This window comes from Monocercomonoides exilis (assembly GCF_001643675.1).
Source record: "Monocercomonoides exilis strain PA203 chromosome Unknown scaffold31-1199392, whole genome shotgun sequence".
Taxonomy (NCBI): domain Eukaryota; phylum Preaxostyla; order Oxymonadida; family Polymastigidae; genus Monocercomonoides; species Monocercomonoides exilis.
The window spans coordinates 732,053-753,900 of record NW_027150576.1 but is presented as its reverse complement, the minus strand read 5'-3'; the positions used below and the strand labels follow the sequence as shown (position 1 = coordinate 753,900).

Below are 21,848 nucleotides of genomic sequence, written 5' to 3'. Positions count from 1 at the left end.
GCTGGTTGTGGGAGAAGTCGGTGGGACAATTTATTTGAAGGCATATTTGTTCTTGAAACATGAAATGAGTTGAAAGATTGCAATCAGTTCTGCTGCTGCGTGGATACAGTGTTTGGCAGAAGCTTCTTGTAGAGCAAATGTTTGGCACATTTTGAGAATGAAGAAGTGCAGAGGAAATGGATCATAAAATTGAAAAAGTAGAATTCATCGGACAGTTCAATCCAAAAGTTCTCGCATATCTGAACATCTGCAGAAAATGGGGGGAAATAGAGTAATATTTATTCGATATGCACTTCTTTCTGAAGCAACATTAATTGCTCCCCCAACGTAAACATTTCGATTTCCATCAAAAGATCAACCTTTATAGATACGGGGCGAAATTATTTCATTTGTGAAAAAAAAACGAGTTTTATTCCAAACTTTTTCTTTATCGTTTCATTTCAAGTCTAACATTCACATGCACAATAATAAAGAAAATAAGGAAAAATTGAGAAAAATATTAAAAATAATTGAGTGGAACAAAATTCATAAAGCGAAATATTACGTCCCATATTGCACAAACATTAAGAAATCACACAATGGTACAATCCCAATTGGAGGACATAACACATAATTTTTAATTTGAAAAGAGAAAAAAAGAAATAAATTCAAATTTTAAAATCATGTTTTTTTGTTGAAGATATGTTAAAAATGAAAAGCGCTGGTGGGTGATTTGCTTAGAAAATAAAAAATAAGACAATAAAATTTTTTTTATTGTTTGTTCATAAAAAAATAATAAAGAATAACACTGAATGGCTTGAAAAATGAATGAATAGAAAACAATAACTCAGCATGTGATGTGCTTTAACTTGCTGCATTCTGATTCATCTATATTATTTATTTCATCTGAAAAAAGAAAAAAAAAGTTAATTGATTTAAAAATTAAAAATTCAAACTTCCATTTGTTAATAAATATTATTGACGGTCAAGGAATCCAAAAACGTGTAATAAGTGCTGTCTTCTTGCCTTTTGCAAGCGAAAGAATCCATGTTTGATTGTATTACAGAATGTCTGATTCCATGTGGTGGTAAACTTTCACGAAACAAGGACTAGAGACCTTCTATGCTGTCAGTGTGAGTGTTTGTATCTTTATTAATACATGTTTTTTTGTGATGGACCATCCCATGTGTGAAACCAAGATTTTCCATTTAATTGTAGGCCCGCCAGCTGTCATTGTTGATTATTGAACCCAAATAAATGTCCTTCTTTCTGAAGAATGCAAAGTGTGCTTTTTTCTATCTGGAACCATTTCCAAAAAAACATATTGCTTTTTCCTTTTCCTGTTTGAGGTTCTCCAATGCCACCGAAAACCCACTGCTGAGGTTTTTTTCTTCCTTTTTTATATTTTCTGCGAAATAATGGCATCTCATCTATTTGAACTATTCTATTGACTCCACCAATCCTTCTCTTCATAATCTGCATTTCCCGGGACACAGCGCTCCTAAAAAGAGAATAAATATGGTAAACCGTGTTTTTGGATAGATTTGTAAGTAAAGTTGCCTGTTTTGCCGTAATATTTATCCAAAAGTGTAGTGACAATTTCATAAATTGATGCATTTTTATTCGAATATTTTCAAAAATTGTATTTTTCCTTAAGCTGACTGATTGGTGCTGGCAACGGTAGCGAAATCTTTCATCTGCTTCTTTTTTGAATCCAATCATCTTTTTGTATTTGCTGCAGTTAATTTGTTTCTTAACCAAATTCCTTTCAACAAGAAAATCAAAAGTTTTATCTTCATCGTTGAAGGTTTGGATCAATTTGGATATTTCTGATTTTTTATTTGAATTTTCCATATTTTATAATGGGTTATGTCCACCTATTGGGATTGTGCCCACACAATAATTTTTTGAAATGACAGATAGAAATGATATTGAAATTTTTGAACGAGACAAATGAGGAGGGATAAAATGTTATATTCAAGATAGTGATAGTTTATTCGAATGAAGTCTGTTTATTTGAATGAAAAAAGTTTATTCAGATTTCATCCTTTGGACGCTCACTTCTCTTTACATAAGTTTCTAAAATATGCAATATAAATAATTTTGCTCAAACAATTTTGCTTTCTTTTCAAAATGCGAAAACAAAAAAGGCTTATTTGCAGATGAAAAGCTTTTTCTTAAAGAAATCGGAGTTTTCTTCAACGATACTCTTTTCTTTTTTTTAAATCGGAATAAAATTCGAGATATTTTTGGAGAAAGAAAACCAATATAACTGTGTATTATTTCATCAATTTAAAAGCATTGAAAGAACATTCATGTGTTATTAACTGAGAAGTTTAACGAAATAATCTTCATGATAATGATCTTTATTATAGGATTGATCGCAAGGAGAAAAAAGGATCTTATTGATCCTCTAGCCAAAGCATATTGACCGGTTTTACCTCTTCTTTTTCCAATAATATCATATTTTTATCAGGCTAATCCATTTGATCTGTCATTATTCTCAAAGGTTTTTGAAGGATAAGGAAGATGTTTGTTTCTGTCAATCATTTCGTAAATTGAATTGCCATTTCTTTTCACTTGTCCAGAATATACCACAATCGAAATGAGTTCAATTGCAAAGAAAAGATTGAATAGAGAACTGATTGGAAAATTTATAAGTTTGTTTTTGCTTTTTTTTTTTTTTTTTTGAATAGAGAGTACTTATTAATTTTAACAACAGGTTTTGGCATAAAGTTGCCAAAACTTAATGAAGCGGAACAAAAGCAGAAAATCATGGAGATGAATGGGATGATTGATGAAATGAACAAAAATGATTTGGATTATGTCATGTCTGTGACATTATTTGGAGATATAAATGAATTGATCAATCATGATAAAATGACAGCCGAAAATGCAACATTGTTTTTTAGAAACATGGGCTATTTCAAATTATTGTTCTTGATCACCGATGAAAGTTTCGATGTTTCTTCACTTGGAGACATATTTAGAAGGATGATTTTTAAAGAAAAAAGAAGAAAAGAAGAAAAGAATGAAAAGCTTCTTATCGATCTTATCGAATGTTTTCTAAGCATGACAATGGAATCTGAAACTTTTCCAAAGGATGTTTATTCATATTGTGTGTCAAGCTTGCTGAATGTTGCACAGATCAAAGAGGAAAACGAAGAAGCGCAAAAAGAAGTGGAAATGGCTTTGTTGGCTCTAAGCAACATTAACAAACATTGCGTATGAACATTTCTGTTCCTTTTGACATTTTCATTTCTTTCTTGTATTTGAATAGAGGGTTGAAAAAGAACTGTATTTGAATGAGGTCACAGAAATCATCAAGTATCACCAGGATCATCACAACTTGACTCGACTTGCATATCAGTCTGTTTGGCAGTTTCTGGGAAACAGATTGGACACTGACAAAAGCTTGAATGAAGTAATTGTGAATGAGCTACATTTTGGAAAAGAAGCAAAAAGAGAACTTGAAGAGCTGTCAAAGTGTGTAAATTGGAAGAAGGAAAAAGAGAATTGGAAAGAGCAAAAAGAAGTTTCAGTGATGAAAAGATGGATCAACACAATCAGTAATATGCCTTTGCATTACAGAACGTTGAAAGGGAAATTTGATGAACTGATTTGCTGCCTTGTCAAGCTATGCAGAGCATCAAGGAATGATGAACCAGAATTATCTGATGCAATTATAAAGTATTTTCATCGACAGGTGTACTTGTCAATTTACGATTTCTCTATTTTGGAGAGTGATATATTAGTTCTCTTTTTGGAGGATATTCAGCAATCAACATTGAAGAAGACAATTTCAAGTGAGTCTCTGGAATTATTTTTATATATTTCAAGAGGATTAGAGGATGATGTTCAGCAAAAGGGAACAAAAGAGAAAGCTTTGAAAAGAGAAGCACTTGAAAAGTTTGAAGAGCAAGGATACGAAGACATCATCAACAGTTTTCGACATATGGGAAAAAAATAGCTTCAAAATGTTTCGTATAATGAGAGAAAGTCTAAAAGAGTATTTAGTGTTTTTGTAAGCAAAATTATTGTTTCAAATTTGTGTTTTGAAATGCTTTGATATTTTTGGGGACTATCGAGAATGAAGCAGATTGTATTTCTTTTTTATTTATTTTTGTTGAATCCCTCTCTTGTTTAGAGAGAGGGAAAAGGCATAATTCTTTTTTTATTGCTTTTATTTTTTTTTTTTCTAATTTTTCAATTGAGCCATTCATTTGTGTCCTGTTGAAACAATTTCACATCACTAAATTTTTGCGGGTGACAGTTGAATGGTTTTTTTGTTTGGTTTGGCATTTTCAAAAAGCGTTTTTTTTAATTGTTTGTAGTCAGATTTGAGAGTCACTTCAAAATGTATTTTCCAAAATTTTAAAGTTGAATAGAATTTTTTTTCCAAAAATTTTTGTGTGAAAGAATAGGCAAGTTTGCTTCTTTCAAAAAAATAATATTGGAGAAGAAAGGAAAATCTTTGGAAAATACTAAAATAAAAAAAAAAAAAAAACTGAACATATTATTTGTTTGACTATTTTTACAAAAATGAATACTTTTCCATTCAAAAGAAAAAAGGAATGAGAGATTTGTTGTTTTTTCGTTATTGGTTTCAAATGTTTAGAAATCAATGTTCAGTATTTTGTGATGTTTGAAAAGAATGAGATTTCTTTGAAAAAAAATATTGTTATCCAATTCTTTCATCAACAGATGGAATTGGAATTATAAAAATTTATTGAAATAAAAAGATTAATTAAAATAAAACAAATTTATTCCAAAAAGATCAAAGCTTATTCCAATTGATCCATCAACAAATTTTTTTCTGATCCTTTTTGCCGATTTGGAAGTGCTGAAATTTTTGAACGCGAAAAGATAATCAAATAATATTAATTCATGGAAGTTCAATACTGATAAGTTTTTTTCAAACAGTTATGGTCTCAAACAATTAAAAGAAAAACTGAGAATTTGCACCAAATGTTTGGAGATAGAATGGAATGACAATTTATTCTACAAAACCTTAAAAACGATACTTATCAAAATATAAACAGAACAGGTGATATGCAATATTTGAACGGTTTTACACAATGAAAGAAGAAACATTTATAAAACGATGAAAGGGACTTTAAACTTTGATTTTTTATACAACTCCGTAAATCTGTAAATTGAATAATCAAAAGTTCAAAGCAGAATAAAGAAAAATGATTTCTTCCCAGAAATTTTCAGATTTTCCTATCTTTGTTGGAACAGAAAGTGGTAAAGGGGAGAGCGCTTGTGTGTTTGAGTGCTAGTTCACTTCTTGTTTTCTAACAAATCAATTTGGAGTTGCGATGCATTGTTTCAATGTACTTTCTGCATTCAAAATGAGGAGCCTCCAATTTATTTCGTGTTCCGCATCGTACAATGGTGAAGGATTGTATTTTTATCTAAACCAACAAACAGCTCCAAGCAGCAATCATTATTGTTATTTCTTCTTCCACGATTGCAGTTGCAACGCTTCCACTCCATATGTCCACGATGTTCATTTTGAAGATCGATACAATCTCCTTTCTTTGAGCAATCCGTTCTATGAATCGTACACAACAAATACTAATGATAAGAGAGTGTGCTATTGGATAAATGGAGCATATCAGCATACAGAAAAGAAGGATTGACTGAAAGAGGGGATGAAGGATCATTATACTGGAGTGAATGGAGATGATGCGAGCAATCTGTGTGTAATGAGTGTGGCAAGCGGGCAATTGATGGTATGTAATGTGAGTATCGATTTAAACACATTAAGAAACTCAAGCCAACAGTATTTGTCAAATTGCTTTGAAAACAATAGGAAACACATAGCCGAAGACTGCAATTTTCCTGCTATCTTTACGGATTCGCTCTGATTGCATGGGCAGTTTATTGGCAAGACAAGACAAGACAGACTCTTCTCTTTCAGCTGAAAGAGATGAAATGCTTGAATCTGCTCAGCGTTCATGATTACTTCTATCGTCTTTCAGATCACCCTGTATCACCTCCACTCCTTCCACTCCTTATTCTTCTTCGTCGTCATTGTCAGAAGCAGCATCATCATCTCCATTAATACCTTATGCAGCTTAGCTGGGTGTGAATCTGAATTGCTTTCCTCTTCTTCAGTGGAGCATCCATCTCTGCTTTAGCTCTTCATTTTTCTTCAGTGCACTAGCTATGTTGAATGTGGTGAATGGATAATGAGAGGAGATACGAACTGCCAAGTGCATCTCACTCGTCCTCTTTTGTTGGAACAACACCAAAAGGTGAAGAGAAAAGAGAGCATGCTCATATGGATGAAACAAAAATTGGTGGATTTCAGAAGCAAATTGAGCGCAGAGCAGTGGAAAGGGAAACCGCAGGAAGAGTCAAAGGCGAAGATGAAAACGAAAGAGAAAGACGAGTTTAGCACATCACAAATTGATGCTTTCTACACAAGGCTTGCACATGCAGTAACAGAAAGGAGGAGGAGGGGCAGGAAAAGAGAAGAAGGAGAAGAAGGAGAACATGAAAAAGAATAAAAGAAGGCATTGAAGATAATTTTGCTTGTTTTGATGTTGGAGTTGATGATAAATCAGACGAGGAAGAAGAAAGAAGAAAGAAGATGAAGATTTCGGAGAAATAGAACCCATTGGAGAAATACAATCATCATTTCCGTTTCTGCTTTTCCCTTTCCTCTTTCACAGTCCAATCATCAATCATCAATCCAATTTTCTCATTCTCCCTCCTCTTCTCTGAATATTCGTCTTCTTTTCCTTCTTCATATTTATATTGCCCTTCTGTTATTTCTCTGGCCATTTCTTTCTCATCTCCTTTTGATCCAGTTTCTTTTTCATTTCTCAACTCATCCAAAAATTAACATAGCTCGCCAAACAGCAAACATTTGGATGTGGCTGAGTCAAATAAAGATAATCATCCGAATGGAGACATGAAACAAACTGTGATTGAAGAAGATGATGAGAAGGAAGATGATGTTGATGGAGGAGAAAGTGACGATATCCATAACGGTGATGAAAATGCTGAGAAAAATAAAAGCGAAGAAGATGAAGAGGAAGAGATCGAAGAAGAGGAAGAGGCAGTGCATCTGAAGAGTGTAGAGGCGGAGAAGGCATTTACACACAGGAGCAAGCAGATCCTTCACAAGTGCTCCAAAAGTGGGATCTTTGACAGAATCGGCGTGTGGTAGACAGTCTCAAATTGTGTGCTGCCAGACAGAAACAATTGCGATGCAGATGGCTGGCTGGCCGATGAACAATTGCAATCGCAATCACAACTACTCGAATTCGAGATCATATATGAAGAGGAATATGAAGAAGAAGAAGAAGAAGAAGAAGAAGAAGAAGAAGAAGAAGATGATGATGATGATGATGATGGAGGAATCTGTTTGCATTCTTCTTGTTGCATCGTAACAGAAGCACTGCTGCGTGGATGTTCAAAATGAGGCCGACTCCCAACATTCAATGCATTTGAAGTAGATGATGGTGAAGATGGCGCAGAAGGAGAAGATGGTGAGGAATGAGGAGGAGAAGTGGGTGAATGGAAAGAATCTGAAGGAAAATGAGATTGTGGTTGTGATGAGCGAGCATCATCCTCCTTCTCCTTCTCATTCCCTTTCCCAAAATTCCGAATGTCATTGCGCCAACAAAGAATACGATTATTTGCCGCTCCTCTCTTCCCTTCCCCGCCTTCTTCCCTCTGTTCTCCCAAAGGTGGCAGAAGAGGCAGAGTTTCTTCCCCACAAAATGACCCAGGTGACTTTTCTGGTTCATAAAATGTGTCACATAATTCATCCCCAGTTATATTCTTTAACTTTTGAGAATATGTTCTTTTGGCTTTTGAAAATACGGGAATGCTTTGTTGTGTGTGTCTTTCCTCAATCATTTATCATCTGTTTCTTCTCTTCTTCCTCCAAATCAATCGAATTACCCTCTCTCCCTGATTCCTCATTCATCTCCAAACCACTTTTCGACATTTCCACCTGTTCCTCATCTTTCCCCATTCCCTCTGAACTTCTATCTGAAGTTATGTCAAAAGACCCATCTGCTTCTTCTTCTGCTGCTCTTGAGATCTCCTGTTGGATTACATCAGATGGAGAAGAACTGCATACTTCTGGTTCCACAGAACGCTGCTTGTCTGAACCCGCCTCAGCCCCATCCTCTGTACCAACCCCAGACTTCACAAACCTCAGCCCACTCAGCCCAAGCGCCTCCACAACCAGCGGCGCCGTCGCTTCTTCCAGCTTCCCCTGGTTTTCTTTGATTCTTTCCACAAACTCTCTGTGCGCTGTCGGATACCTGCCTTTTTCCTCATTCCCATCACCTCCATATTCTTCTCCCTCTTTGCCTCACTCTTTGCCTCCCCTTACTCCTTCATCTACCTCTTCTCGCTCCTCCATCACCACCAGCTCAATCGCTGCAAGCGACAAAACCACATCTTTCATCCTCAGCCCCGCTACCGACAACCCCATCTCCGCAATCTCCCCCACTTCACAAACTGCAACCCCTCGCCCCATCACTTCATCTTACACCTTCTTCAACACCACACGCTTCGACTGCGGCGATCGCGACACCAGCCGCGCTATCGCCGACGGCAGCAGCGAAGGATCAAACAGATTATAACTTCCAAGAACGCATTCACATCTACCTCCGCAAAGATCCGCTTTCTCCCCGACTTCGTGCCTACCGACGCTGCAAGCGACGGAAGCGGTGCCACAAGCGGAACCGAAAGCATCGAGGAAAGCTCCACATAGCAGGCACACACAACACCTCCATACAGCACCTCCCTCCGCACCGTAACATATCCCCGCAGAGTCTGCAGCGACAGCGGTATATTCCGCGCAAACGCCCCAGCCACCTCAGAAACTACAATCCTCAGCTGCCTCTGGATGTCGTCCATCGCTGCTGTCGACGTGTATGACGCCTCCACCACCGACGCATCCGAAGGGTCAAATAAAGGCGCTGAAGATGAAGATGAAGATTACAATGGCTTTTCATCCCTCGCTGCCTTCTTCTCTTCACTTCTCCGACTCCAAAATGGCAAAGTTGATTGGCGTGCTGCTCCAGATCAGACTGATGAAATATATAAGGAAGATGGGATTTGATCTGGAAGAAGAAGAAAAATGAAGAAACGATGAAAATGAGCCATTGCTTTCTACAACACGTGAGCAGCTGTATTTCATTGATGGAGAATAAATGCGTTTTTGAGTGTTTCTGCGTTGAATCCTTTCAAGTTATAGTGAGAATGAGAAGGCAGGAAGAGATCATTGCAAGCCGAAGGATATGAAGAAGAAGAAGAAGTTATAGATGAGATTATTTGATATTTAGAATTATGAAGGTTAACGATAACAAATACAAGGACTCTTGTTGAAACACGTGTGAATCTGAATTATTCTTCTTTGGTTGCACATTCTTCTGGCAAGGAGTTTCCACTGAATCCTTCAAACATTCAACTTGCCCCTTCACCTCTTTCCAACAAAAAAAGAAACATATGGCATTCCCAATTTCTGTTTTTTCCTTTCCTCATTTACCTCTTTAAATTCCTTTTCTAAGATAAAAGAATATCTTTCAACTTAAGCATTCCCTCAACCAGAATTACCGTTTGGAGTTTTGCGAATCATGAGCACTCTCAATTTTCGTATTTCCACTTTTTCTCACCAGTCTTTCTTTCTTTTAAAAAAACCATTTCCTCACTTTTCTTCATCTTGCTGAAAACAGATTTCTTCTTCTTCAAAACTATAAGGTATATCTCTGTTTGTTGCTCGATCATTTTGTTCTGCATTTTCATTTTGTCAGCCTTAATTAAAACATGAATATTCAAATGCGCATAACAACACATTCAACATTATTCAGGAAAATAAACACTTAATACAACTTGCAAACATTAATTCTGATTCATGCATAAACGTTTAAAGCATAATTCTTCATTACTGCCCTTCGAATACACATTTGAATTATTTGTCTTTATTTCACCTTCCATCAATAATTGGTGTATAAAAGTTATATTCCTCCGCTTCAAAAGAAATTGTTAGCTCCATATATTACGCTTGCATGATAGTCTATTGCCTTGTTACCCAAACATCGAATATATGTATTTTCAAGTTTCCATATTTTTATTATTTTTTGTTTTTAACAATTTCACTTTTATCAGAGAAACAATAAAAAATGCTTTTGCTTATTGTATTTATAAAGTTGGCATATTTGGAATTACCTTTAAATGCATCCAAACTAATGTGTTCATTTTTTGGAATTTCAGAAAAAAGAAATCATTTTTTCATATGGGGCAAAATTTTAGAAATTATGAAAAAAACTGAGATTTCTTCTAAACTTTTTCTTCAATTATATCATTATAAATCAACCTTAACAAAGCAAATAATTACAGAAAAATTCAAGAATTGAGATAAATATTTGTTAGAGAAGAATGGAACAAAATTCATAAAGCAAAATATTTTGTCCCGTATGTTCAAATAAATATTTTTGATACCATAATAACATTAGAATTCCTGCACTTTTTCTTTTCCGTTTTCCGGAGTTTTTTGAATTTGTTGAAGATTGTTTCAAGATGAAACTTGTACAAACATTTATTTATTTTTCATTTTCATGTGCATGAAGCGGGAATTTCCAGTTTGCTTCAGTTATTTTAATAAACAGAAAATTACTTATTTTGAAGGCAGATGAAGCACAAATATTTTTATTCACTTTCCTTCCTGCTCTATTATTTGTATTATTACAAAAACTCTGCTTTTACACCTAAACCTTATGATATCAATGACAGAATGGATTGCTTATCAAAAAAAGATTCATTCAATTTCATTCCAAGTGATTCCTGAGCAAAATTGTCATATTTGGAATAACCGTTTGCTTTTATTTTTTGTTCTTTATGACCAATTTCATTTGCCTCAGAAATGCTGCATTAAGCCCGAAAATGCAAAAAAAATGATTGCTTTGTCAGACTCGAATCTGAAGAGAAAACAGACCAAGAACAAAAACAACGGAAGTGCCAAATGAATTGAAGGTTTGAGGTTTTCTTTTAACAAAACAATTTTTTATATGTGTATTTTAGGAACGTTTTATTCAATCATCAAAAAAATGGATTATTTTGATCATTAATCACAGAGACATTCAAATCCTTCTCCGATTGCACAAAGATGTGAATAACATAACAACACAATAGCGAAAATGGGAATATGGAAATTATTTTCTTGGAAAAGCAGTTATCAAGATTGAGCAATCTCTAAATCTCCTCTTATTCATCAAAAAACAGTAAATGTTCAATAAATGCAAGAAAAGGATGGATAGAGGCATTTTGAAGGAACAAGAAAATATCTGAAAAAGGCAGAATTTCATTGGATAACTATTCAAGAATGACATGAAACGAGATTGAACAAAAAATAAATATGCAATTTGAATTTAAAGGAGAATTCAAATATTTACGGAAAATATTGAATGCCTCAAAGAAGAAGAAGACTTGAAAAACAGTTGATTAGAAATAGAAGAGAGCAAAACGAGGATCACATAAAGGAATAAATGAAGAAAAATCAGAAAAGAGAAAAAACAGAGGATAATAAATTAAAAATCAATTTATACATTGAAAAACAGGAAAAAGGAATTCCATGGAAAGACGTGCCAGAAAAGGTGAATTTGAAGGCACGGTGAAGAATTGGTGCAATTTTTACTGAATGAAGCAAAAGCAATAATGTGCGGCTTTTGAGCATTCGGAATTATTTCTTGGTATTTTTATTTTTATTTCATTTCATCTTTTGATATTTTTATATCTTTATTTGTATTTTCAGGAAAATTTAAAATCAAGTGAAGAAAACAAAAAGATTCGAGATGAAAGCCAATATTTTAATGAAGATGCCCAGAGATGTAAAAGGAGCTGAGCGGATGAAGAATTTCATTCAAACAGAATTTATTGGGAAAGATGAAATTCAAAAAGTTGAAGAAAAAAAGAGGAAATCAATTGAAGAAGGCAGTTTCTCTGAATTAATATTTACAATAAAATGAAGATGAAAAATGGAAATAAATTCAGAGAATTGGTTTCAGAAAATGGAATCAATGCAGGAAATTATATTTATTTATTGTTCTTAAAGATAATGGGATATAACCAGAAATATGGGATCATGAACCCATAATCATCACAAAATCAATGATTCTCTTCGTTTATCTTGTGTGTTTGTTGTCAGCCATTTGTGGCATAGATAGAAACGACAGATTGAGTAATGAATATGATTCTTTCCATGTTCGTGGAATGGAGAAGAGTGGAATTTTGGAAAGGGGAAGTGTTGTTCAAATGTTCTGCGAAATGCACAACTCATCAGTTGAAATGAAAGGGATGTTGCTTGAAAAGCCAGATAATTGTGTGATGATTGAAATAAGAGCAGGATCGTTGCTGCAGGTTGAGGGAAGTGTGTTTGTGAGAAAAAACGAGTGGAATGGGAATTATGTGAGGAACGGAGGGACATGCTGGCTGATAAACACGACTTTGAGAGTTGGGAATGGTCAGGAATGTGGAATGATGGGGAGTGTGGTGAAGATGGAAGGGGGTGATTTGCCTTCGTTGTTTGTGAGAAATAGTGAGTTTGAGGATGTTGTGTTTTGTGGGAGTGGAGGCAGTTTTCTGAGAGATGGTTCAGGAAGTTTTGAATTCATTCAAAACTGCAAATTTGCGAATATCACAAAGAAATATTGTGAGACAGAGGAAATACAAACTGAAAAAGAGATGATGATGAGGATGAGCAAAATGGAGGATTGTAATGTTGAACGATCGATGAATGTTCTTGAAAGAGGGATTGTGAGCGGAACAGAAGGATCTGGTTCATTCACCTGCAACAATTGCACATTTGTTCAGAATGAAAGAGTGAATCGGAAAATGAGAAATACAGAAAGGGTTGAAACCACTGTGACACAGACATTTACGAATGCTGAATGGATTGGGTGCAATGCTTCATGTGGCGGAGCGCTGTATGTTCATGACAATTCGAGTGCAACACTGACTGTTGAGAATTCGTCATTTGTGAAATGCAATGCCACATCCACAAGAGGAGGGGGGATATTTGCTTTGAATATTGCAGAATGCACTGTGAAACATTCCACATTTGTTGAGTGTTATTGTGTAGCATCAACAAATTTTGGAGGTGCAGGGGCAGAAATCGAAGGAATGGCAATTCAAGTTCTTTTTGAAAACTGTTTGTTCAAAGATGGATGGTCTGGAAATGATGCTGGAGGATTGATGATTTTAAGTTCAAAAACAAACAAAACAAAAGATTGTGTATTGAATTGCTTTTTCCAAAATTGCAGCGGAAATAAGCCAGGGGATTCTGATGGAGGAGGCTATATAAGTTGGACTGCAACAGATAAAATTGTTGCTCATAATTGCCTTTTTCAAGGATGTCATTCAGATTTACGTGGAGGAGCAGTCAGTATTCTGACAAATGGTTTTAATGGAAATCTTTTGTGGTTTTGCTTTTTCCACAATAATACAGCTCCGTATGGAAATGATATTAATTTTGAGGACAATAGCACAGACTCCCAAGTTGCTTTCTGTTATTCTTCAAGAACTGAAGGGGTTAGGTATTATGCAGGTGGAGATAAAAGCGATTGGCTTCCAAATGAAGGAGGAAGAAGCAGATTTGTTGCTTCGAAGGAGAATCAGACAAATGCAAAAAACACATTCAGCTGTGGATTGAATGAAAGTTGTGCATGTTTGACCATTAGTCATTGCCTTTCCCAAATGATTGTGGGGTTTGTGGAGGAAATCAAGGTGTTGAGTGGAACAGTTGTGGAAGGCAAAGGAGTTGATGTTGGGGAGAAAACGATCACTGTGAATGGGGCTTCGCCAGCTGGTTCAGCCATTGAAACGAAATTTGAGGCGAATGGATTGAGTCTGTTTTGTGTTGGAACAGGGGAGTTGGCTGTGAGCGATCTATCTGTGATCCACAACACCTCATATGAAAGCAACAGGCAATGCAGACTGTTTGAGGTTGAGGGAAGTGGGTTGATGGATGTGAAGCGAATGAACATATCGATGGATTCAGCTCATTCGGAAGAGAGGAGCATTCAGAACTCACTTGTGAATGTGGAAGGGGGAGAGTTGAAGATGCAAGATGTGAAATGGGGACAAACATTCAGCACCACGAGTGTGATATCTCTGCCTCAAGAATCCTCAGTTATATTTTCTTTAAATAACTGTGTGTTCAGCAACATTGTGAGAACAACAGCAGGATCATCGCTGATGAGTGTGAGTGAAGGGTCACATTCGATAACTCTTGATGGATGCACGATTGATGGCTGTGGGAATGAAGACTGTGAGTTTGGAGGGGGAATGATGGCTGAAATGGGGAATATTGGTTCATTGAAGATGAATGGAGGCATTGTGAAGAACTGTTATGCCTCAGCCACACAAGGCAGAGGAGGAGGAATTGGGCTGAAAGTGAAAGACATAAGTGCAGACTTTCTGATTTCATCAGGATTTGAAGGGAACAGGGCCAGATGGGGAAGTGACATTTTTGTTGACTCAATCGATCTGGAATCAACTGCAACAAGTGAGAAGATCACTTCATTGACAGCTTCATTGGAAACAAAGAGCAAGATGCAAGGATATGAAAATGGGGATGAATCGTTCCCTATTCCGCTGTGTGTCTATTTGTGGAACAACTTTTCAGCACCAGCGTTTGTGGGAGGAGGATCACTGAGCCATGATTTCTCGAAGTGTGGATTTGAAGAGTTTCCGTGTTCATCCATTTGGAAGGCAGCCACAATCCATTTTGAAGGGAAGAAAAAGGATGTTGCTCTTCTTGAGCCATTTGGCTTTGAGGAGGAATTGGAGTTGACTTCACATGAATGGAGCATTGCATCCAAAGCGAATGAGATGAAGTGTGATGTTTGTGATCAGAAAGAGGGAGCTCAAAGTGGATTGATTGAAAACACAGTTTCTGTGTCTGTGACTGGAGTTATCTTCTCTTTGAAGAAATCGCTGACCTTTCATGAAAGTGTGTTTGAGTGCCATTCAGGGAAGCTCACACTGAACAAATGTGGGATGGAAGGAGGCGTTGAGACTGTTTCGACAGTGTTTGTGAAGGCTGTTGGAGGGGTTGTGGAGGTGAGTGAGTTTGGATCAGAGAATATGAAAATTGGAGATTCATCGATATTTGTTGTTGAAGGGAATGCAGAAAGTGTGCCTTCGATGAATATGACGAAAAGCAATTTTGGAGTGGTCACATTTGGAGACGGGTGTGTTGTTGAGTGCCACGAAGGGATTATAGAGAAGATATCAGGATGCACATTTTCATCGATTACTCGTTCACGGGGAAGTGGAGGATGCATAAGCGTATCGAACAAGGATGATGACAATGATGATGGAAGAGATTTCAAAGTGAAAATAAATGACTGCACATTTGAAGGGTGTGCTATTACTGGAGAGGAGGGAACTGAGATTGGAGGAGGTGCACTCTTTTGTGAGGCATCTTCGAAAACGAATCTTTTGATAAATTTGTGTTCGTTTTATTGTTGCACAGCACCAAATGAAGAGGGAAGTGTTGGATATGGAGGAGGAATAATGCTGAAAATGCTGAAAGAAGAAGAAGAAGGAAAAGCAGGGTTTGTGATATCCTCACCAGTTTTTTCATCTGGGAAGCCAAACAATGCGAAATATGGGAAGGATCTGTTCATTTCATCTCCATCGCTTGCCAAGAGCATCAAGAACGAAACACTTCCATTTGTGAAAGACAGACTGGAGTTGCTGACAGAAGACTCGATGAGAGGATATGATGGAGAAAACAAGGAGTGTGCAATCCCGTTGATCTATTTCTGGAAATCTGTTGGATCGAGTGTGTATATTGCAGAGGAAGGAAACAATGTGGTTGTGTGTGGGTTGTTGGAGTATCCATGCAGATCTGTTGATTATGGGGTGAAGCGAGGGAGAAGTTTGGGGATTGAATCAATTGCAGTTCATGGGATTTGTGATGTGAGGAGTGTGATTGAGATGAATGGGATGAAGGTGGAAGGAACAAATATGGAATCAGACAAAATCCAATTTGCTCAAACAATTGAAGGGAATGGGGATGCTTCTGTTGAGTGCAAAGGGGATGCTCAATTCAGTGAATTGGGGATTCTGTTTCCCAGTGCCTTTGACAACGGAGCAAACATCCTTATCCAAGCAGGATCAGAAGCAATCAAAACGAGTGTTATTGGATGCTCAATTCACACAATTGGCAATGCTGAAAGTGAAGTGTCATTTGTGCTGATCGGTGCATTGAAAGGAATTGTTTCGATTGAAAAGACAGAAATAGCTGGATTCTCAACGATGCATGAGATAATGAGCATATCAGCTGGTTGCGTGACAACCATAAACAACGTGACATTTGAAGATATTTCATTGAGTGGGAAAAGTGCAATTGCGATGAGTGAAAGTGTGATTCCTGGAATTGGGAATGATAATGAAGGAGAAATATGGAATATTCTATTTGAACAATGCACATTTGTGAATGTGAAGCACAATGTGTCAAGCAACCCCTCATTGCTTTGTTGTGATATTTCAAATGAAGTGAGATTGAGAATGGAGAATTCAACGATTGACAATTGTGGATCGACAAGCTCGAATGAAGGAGGAGGGGTGTTTTTCCTTCTCAATGAGAGGGGGAGACTGGAAGTGAATCACACAAATGTGACAGGGTGTTTCTGCTCGAATATTGGGAGAGGTGGAGGACTGTTTTTGAAATCACAGAGTGTCTCACAGAAGACTTTGCCATTTGTGCTGTCGAACATCACATTCCTTCAGAATGTTGCATCGAAGGGGAGAGATGTGTTTGTGAAGTGCACAGATCTTGACTCGCAGATAAGTGAGTCACAGTTCCTGATAAATTTTGGGGAGCCATTTGTGAGGGAGCTGGCGATATGGGGGTGCACAGCAGACAATTATGGGGATGAAGAGGATCTTCTGAGGAGGGTGTTTGTGTTCAGGAGCGAATTCATATTTGTTTCATCGATTGTGGAGAACAGCAGCGACAGCAAGCAGTGTGGGGAGATGAAGAGCACATGCTCATCGCTGAATGTTGGGGTGAGCCACATCATCCCATCGGATTATTCGCAGCTGTTTGTTTGGAATGAAACAGAATTGACTGGTTCGTGTTCAGCTGAGAAGGTGACGATCAAGTCGATGGAGGCGAGCAGGAATGGGGAGATAAAAGTGAGAGAGATTGAGGTTGGGAATGAGGGAGCTGTGAGAACCTCGGAATCTGTTCGAATTGAGAAGGTATCATTTGTTTTTGGTGGAATGGGGAATGTTGTCTGCTCGTGCTTGATACACCAGCTGAATGGATCTCTCATTCTGGAATCTGTTTCATTCTTGTCAGAGAGCAGAACAGCAGAAAATACACAGACCATTTTTGAATTTTCTCTGATTGTTGTTGAAGAAGGGTTGTTTGAGGCAGAAAAGTGCAGTATTGGCCACTTGAAATTCTCGAAGCCTGTGTTCATGATATTGCATTCAGAAAGGGTAACATTTGAGGATGTGGGAGTGGATGATGTGGAATGCAAGAGTTCGTTGATTGAATGTGGGAAAAGTGAGAAAGTGAGTGTTTCGAAGCTTGCAGCCACAAATATTGAGTTGGAAGAGAGAAGCCTGATCTCACTTGAAAACATCCACTCATCACTCGTTTTGTCATTGGTGTTGTCTTCATTCAGAAACATCAGCCGATCGAGTGATGGGTCTTGCATTGTTTGCACAAGTCAGCCGATGAGTGGATTTGAGATGTGCAACTGCTCTTTTCATGAGTGCACATCAGAATCATCAAAGGGGAGCCAGGTAACGATAACAAATGCAAACAAAATGTTAATCGATTTGTGCGTGTTTGAGGGGAATCTGGAAACAGGAACAGAAGGGAATGGAGTTGCTGATGAAGTTTGCAAATGGAATGGGTCAATTGTTGACTTGTCGAAGAGTGAAGCAGTTGTGAGAGACACCACGATTTGCAACTCATCGAAGGGAGGGTTGAGTGTGAGTGGAGGCACAATAATTATCAAAGATGGAAGATTTGAGAACAACAATCCATTTATTGATAAATATCCCTCTCTTCGTCGAAACATTATTTGCTCAGATTCTGGAACATTGAATGTGATGAGTTTGAAAGGAGGAGATGGGGTTAAAGATAATTCTTCACTTTGGATTCTGAATGAAGGATGCAATTTTGAGGGAATTATTTCCGAGAGGTCATCTCCATTCTTCGTTCCAGTGTTGGAGTGTGTTGAAGCAAAGGAAGTGGGAGAAGAAGTGGAGATTGTGTTCAAAGGGAAGGAGCTGCTGCCATGCGACTTGTCATTCATGGTTGTGAAGCAGATTGGAGAAGAAAAGCAGATTGAAAAATATGAGTTTGATGAAAGTGGATGTGTGTCAGAGATCGAAGTTGAAGGGAGACTGCCAAAAGAGATGATAACAGAAGCAGGAGAAGGGGTGGAAGTGAGTGTGTGCATTCTGTTTGGGGATGGAAATAATCCATCATCCACTGATTCATTCATTCTGAAGAACAAGAGCGAATCAAAAACAAATGGAGAAGAAAAACTTGCTGAAGGAGGAAAAGAAGGGAAATCGTATTTGTTGTTGATTGTTATTGTGCTTATTGTGATATTATTGATTATTCTAATTGTGGCAGTGATATTGGCTGTTAGATGGAGGAGACAAAAGAGAAGAACAGAAGAATTGGAAGAGATTGTGAATGACACAGTGAAAAAGGATCCAAAGGCATTTGAGATGGTGACGATGGAGATGTCACCTGAGGAGCAGTGGAGGAGAGCAGAGAGGGAGGCAGAGAAGAAGAATGAAGAGAGGATAAAGAAGAGAGTTTATGAAAAAAGCTTGGGACACTCAGAGTCATCGGAACATCTTCTTTCTGAGAGTGGCTCAACAGAATACATTCTTGGAAGAGATTCAGACAAGATTCCTGATTGGGCTCTTGAGAAGGTTGAAGAAGAAGAGATTCGAAAGAGATCACCATCGCCTTCCATTTCATCCACTTCAACAACTGATTCAGATTCAACATTTGTTCGAGGGGAGGATTTGTGTCCAACCACCTCATCAATGTCAAACCTGGTGGATGCCATGGCATGCTCATCTCCTCATGAGAAGCTGATTGTGGATCTGAGGGATTCACTATTCATGCTGTTGCATGGAAGGAATGCGAAGAAGGAGATGGCGATTGGCTCGTTGAAAGAAAGAGAACAAACAGCTGCACAGGTGTTGTTCTGGGTGGCGAATGGGGCACTCCACTCGTTTGATGAAATGGAAAACCCACTTCAGTCATTGAATAATCTGAGCCCACACATTGTTCTGTTCTCAGAGCACATGGTGATCTGTATTGTGATGCACTCTGACTTATTGTCAGATGATGATTCAGATTCATCCTCCATCTCATCATCAACCGTTGTCACATCTGCCAGTGATAATGGTGATGATGATGATGATGACTCCCTTCCCTCATCAGCATTTGAAGAGGATGAGGATGCCTTCAGAAAGGAGTGCCTGAGGTGGAAGGCGCCAGAGCTGCAGATGAACAAGAAGATGGGGGCGACGAAGGAGTCAGTGGTGTTTTCGATTGGGATGATGGTGTGGGAGTGTGTGACGCTGGAGATCCCGTTTGGGGAGTATGAGGGAGTGGTGGCAGGGCAGAAGATAGCGAATGGGGAGCGACCAGACTTTTTGAAGACTGAAGGGAGCAATCTGGGTGGATTGATCATTGCGTGCACTCGGACAGAAAGTGAGGATCGCATATCACTGGGAGATGTGAAGAGAGAGCTGATTGGAAACTTTCCTCCAGGAGCAGCGATGCTCACAGTGACGGATGCATTGGGGCTGATGCAAGAGAGCAAAGGCAATGAAAGAGAATCCAAGGAAATTGGAACGGAAGGCGAGTCTGAAAATATGAAAATTGAATAAAAACAGCGGAAAAAACAAGAAAGGGAAGAGAACGATGAATGAATAGAGCAACAATTGGGAGATGAGGAAAGTGAAGCAGAAAGAAGGACAAAGGAAGTGGAAATTGAAGTTGGCTGTAAAGCACAAGAGTTTGCATAAAGAAATTGTTTCAAAGAGAATTATTGGATGGGACATGAAAAATGAAAAGCCAGAAAAGACAAAGACTTATTCCTCATTGGCAAATAATCAAAAAAAAAAAAACAAACTGCCAAATTGAGATATTTCTTTCAGAAAGACTAACATTCAATAATAATGAAAAGATTAATCGATTCAGGGAAAATGACTGACACTTTGTTTTTGCATGAGGAGCGACTTGCTAACTTAGCGAGTGTTTGAGCAAAGGGGAAATGCACACTCGGTATCAGTTCATTTTCTGTGATTTTGTTTTTTTTTATTGTAACTCCGACTTTTGTGTTTTCGACTGCTTTGTGCAGTAACAAATATTGAAATATTCATCATTTTTCACAATCAGTTTAATATAAAAAGTGTTTTAATTTTGTGTAGAAATAGACATTATCTTTATTATCATCACTCTTTGTTTTAGCTTTGATTTTCTATTCTTATTAGAAAGTTTTTATGTCTATATTTTATTCATCTTATTTGTGTATATTCATGCACCTCACCAGAATTATTGTTATTCAGTTATTTGTTTTTCTCATTTCTTTTTTCTATCAGCAATTTCAATTTCAGTTGTTGGAACATATTAGTTATTCTTTTTGAAAAGTCGTGAATGTTTAATTGAAAAAATTTTAATAATATTAAATTTTGATCAAATTTTTGTTCACGCTCTCGAAACTTCATTAATTTGGTATCTATTTCTTTCCAATGCTATTGCATACAATAGTGTGTAAATTCGTGAGCAGGAACAGAAATTAGATCAAGATATTCAAATTTTTATTATTAATTGAATCAAACAATTACGACTTTTCGAAAAGAATTTCACATAATATGAATAAAAATTTTTGAGATTTAAATATTCTTAATAAAAAATCTCTGCAAGTGAATAAACTTTTAGAACTGAAAAATGAACACTGAAAAGTTAAAACTCCTTTCAACGATAATTCTCTCATGAATCTTATCTGAAATAGTATTTATAAAACTGTAATAAAGCATTTTTCACTTTAATTAATTATTCTTTTTTCGAAGAAACAAAATTTTTGAATTATTAGCACCCAGAAAAAAGTTATGATTCCAAAAATTATCACCAAACAAAACTTTATTTTTTGAAATCCATCATCACGATGAGGAAAAAACACCCCCAATTTTTTCAGAAAAAATCAAATAATTATTTTTCGTATTCGAATTGTTATATTTCGAATTTGAATAATTTATAATGAATCACTTTATTGTGATCGTATAAATAATATTCCTTCCAAATATTCATTGCGAAATTTTTGATTGAAAAAAGTTCGACAACAAAAACAAAAACCCAATAAATTATTATTAATTGTTAAAAAAAAAAAAAAGATAATTCAGAACAAACTTTTATTAAAAAATAAAGTTTATTTCAATTCTGTTTTAATATGGATTTAAATGGGAAACATTGTTTTTCGAATTTTTTATGAAATAAAAAAAAGATGGTCAGTTGTTCAGTTTGTTCGAAAAATACCAGACATCGCAAAAAATACCGGACAAGATCTATATCTCAATTACAGCAAAAAGAAAAATTCTGTCAAATTTCCTCAAAATATATCTCTTCAATACAAACTCAATTGATAAACGAGACTTTCAAAACAGCTTCATTTGTGCTCAGAAATATCAATTTTTGAAATTTCGGAGATACTCAATATCCTATTTCTCCGAAATTTTAATAATTATTTATTTCTGAGCATAAATGAAGCTGTTTTAAAAGTCACGTTTATCAACTGAGTTTGCATTGTTGAGATATTTATTGAGGAAATTTGTCAGAA

General features: G+C 36.7%; 3 protein-coding genes across 3 annotated transcripts; 2 read left to right on the top strand and 1 right to left on the bottom strand.

Moving 5' to 3' along the window:
- Positions 1-2,584: 2,584 nt before the first annotated feature.
- On the top strand, positions 2,585-3,949 carry MONOS_11455 (uncharacterized protein; the record flags this gene model as incomplete). Its single annotated transcript, XM_067863986.1, has 3 exons — positions 2,585-2,639; positions 2,702-3,204; positions 3,260-3,949. 3 exons carry the CDS (start codon positions 2,585-2,587, stop codon positions 3,947-3,949), a joined length of 1,248 nt encoding a protein of 415 aa, XP_067724942.1.
- Positions 3,950-7,113: 3,164 nt separating this feature from the next.
- On the bottom strand, positions 7,114-8,871 carry MONOS_11454 (uncharacterized protein; the record flags this gene model as incomplete). The annotated part of the gene is made up of 3 exons (XM_067863985.1): positions 7,114-7,736; positions 7,936-8,274; positions 8,586-8,871. 3 exons carry the CDS (start codon positions 8,869-8,871, stop codon positions 7,114-7,116), a joined length of 1,248 nt encoding a protein of 415 aa, XP_067724941.1.
- Positions 8,872-12,120: 3,249 nt separating this feature from the next.
- On the top strand, positions 12,121-19,899 carry MONOS_11453 (uncharacterized protein; the record flags this gene model as incomplete). The annotated part of the gene is made up of 1 exon (XM_067863984.1): positions 12,121-19,899. The coding sequence occupies one exon, from the start codon at positions 12,121-12,123 to the stop codon at positions 19,897-19,899; it is 7,779 nt and encodes a 2,592-aa protein (XP_067724940.1).
- Positions 19,900-21,848: the final 1,949 nt, after the last annotated feature.